The following is a 1,423-nucleotide window of genomic DNA, read 5'->3' as shown; positions in this document are numbered from 1 at the left end:
CCACGCTGGGGAACCCCACAGGTAGTCTGTCAGGATAAAAGGTGTCCATACCTGCATCTAAATAATCATTCTGCAAGTATGTGCTTGATGCTGAGGTTTGGATGCAAAGTGGTGTGGTGTTCCAACTACCACTTTGGCAAGCCTCCCATGCTGAGCCAGATCTCTCTTCAAGTTCTTCCGCAAGACAATAAACTTTGCTGCTTTTGAACTCTGACTGTCAAGCGGTGGAACGCGTACTTCAAGTGCCAGCCTGATTCAGATCCATGTTTTGAATCTGCAATTTTGAGTGGAGGAGCCAAAGCGAGACCCTGATCCTGGTCCCGGTGTAGCATCGAAACAGCCTCTGGGAGCCCTTCCTGCCAGTCAGCTCATTGAGATCCTGATGCAGAACAGCATCCTGATCTGGCCCCAAGGGCGGCTCTCCAGATGAATCCGAGTCCACGAAGGGGCCTGGAGTTTCAGTCAATCCCGAGGTGCACCCAACATCTGGGAAAAAGCAGAGGACCCCAGGTCGTCAGAGCCTACTGGGTCCGCTGGGGGTGTAAGCACATGGAATGATGCGGGTGGGAGATGGGAGGCATGCAAGACCAAGGCTCGATGGACCCCAGGTGTCGGAGGTTACCTGGTCCAGGGACCTGGGCCCACTCTAGAGGCTGACCGGCCTGGACCAGCAGATACAACGGTTGTCGCATGAGGAGGAGCCGCAGGGCCCAGAGGCACATGCGACACATGACAGGCAGAGACTTGGGGCACAGCCACCTAGGACAGTGGTGTGCCATTGTGGTGCCCTGAGCAGCCCAGCAATGCTTGCGCCTTTGGCAACCATTAGTCCTGTGTTGCCCTTTACTTGTAACACATCTGTTTACACAACCCTTATTAGGTGCTGGCCCAGATCAGCTCTGCGCCCCCAGGGTGAGCCTCTTCCCACAGGCCCAAGTTTCCCTGCCCCTCGCCTCTCATCACAGGGCAGGATTTTGGCTGCAGACTCAGGTGGCCCCAGGACTCCAGCTGCCCGTTGGGCTGGGGGTGGTGGTGATGGTGGCAGAGCATCCCAAGGAAGCCACAGGGTCTCAACTTGCCACAGTCAGAAGGCCTACTCCAGCTCTGGCAGCCTGAGCTCTTCCTCCTCCAAGCTGAAATCCCAGAGGTGTTCTTCCTCCTGGCCCTGCTGCTCTCAAGAAAAGCAACTGATCAGCAAAACAGAGCACCAGTTAGGGTGGCATGAGAACACACGTTACTGTTATTTATTCCAATACATTGCAATTTTCACTAAACTTTCAGCATCGTTGGCTCCATGATTGATCATTAATTCACCACTGTTAGGTAGGGGCAGCCAGGGAATCAGTGAAGGCACCAACATTTCCCCAGGAGGGGCTTTGAGGCTGGGCAATTAGATCTGCCACAGGCTTTGATCCAAGCAGCC

The 1,423-nt window shown here is 54.7% G+C and overlaps 1 protein-coding gene across 1 annotated transcript in view; it reads right to left on the bottom strand.

Moving 5' to 3' along the window:
* Positions 1–722, bottom strand: part of LOC103256674 (arf-GAP domain and FG repeat-containing protein 1-like) — a 3,062-nt gene extending 2,340 nt beyond the window's left edge. The window contains 2 exon segments of the mRNA XM_008054469.1: positions 308–486; positions 623–722. Of these exon segments, the coding sequence (XP_008052660.1) occupies positions 308–486; positions 623–722 (279 nt within the window).
* Between the last annotated feature and the right edge of the window lie 701 nt (positions 723–1,423).

The sequence above is a fragment of the Carlito syrichta genome, unplaced genomic scaffold (assembly GCF_000164805.1).
Source record: "Carlito syrichta isolate Samal-C Ts95f unplaced genomic scaffold, Tarsius_syrichta-2.0.1 Scaffold291073, whole genome shotgun sequence".
Classification (NCBI taxonomy): Eukaryota; Metazoa; Chordata; class Mammalia; order Primates; family Tarsiidae; genus Carlito; species Carlito syrichta.
Note: the sequence above shows the minus strand (reverse complement) of the source record. Positions and strands in the feature narration are given on the sequence as shown.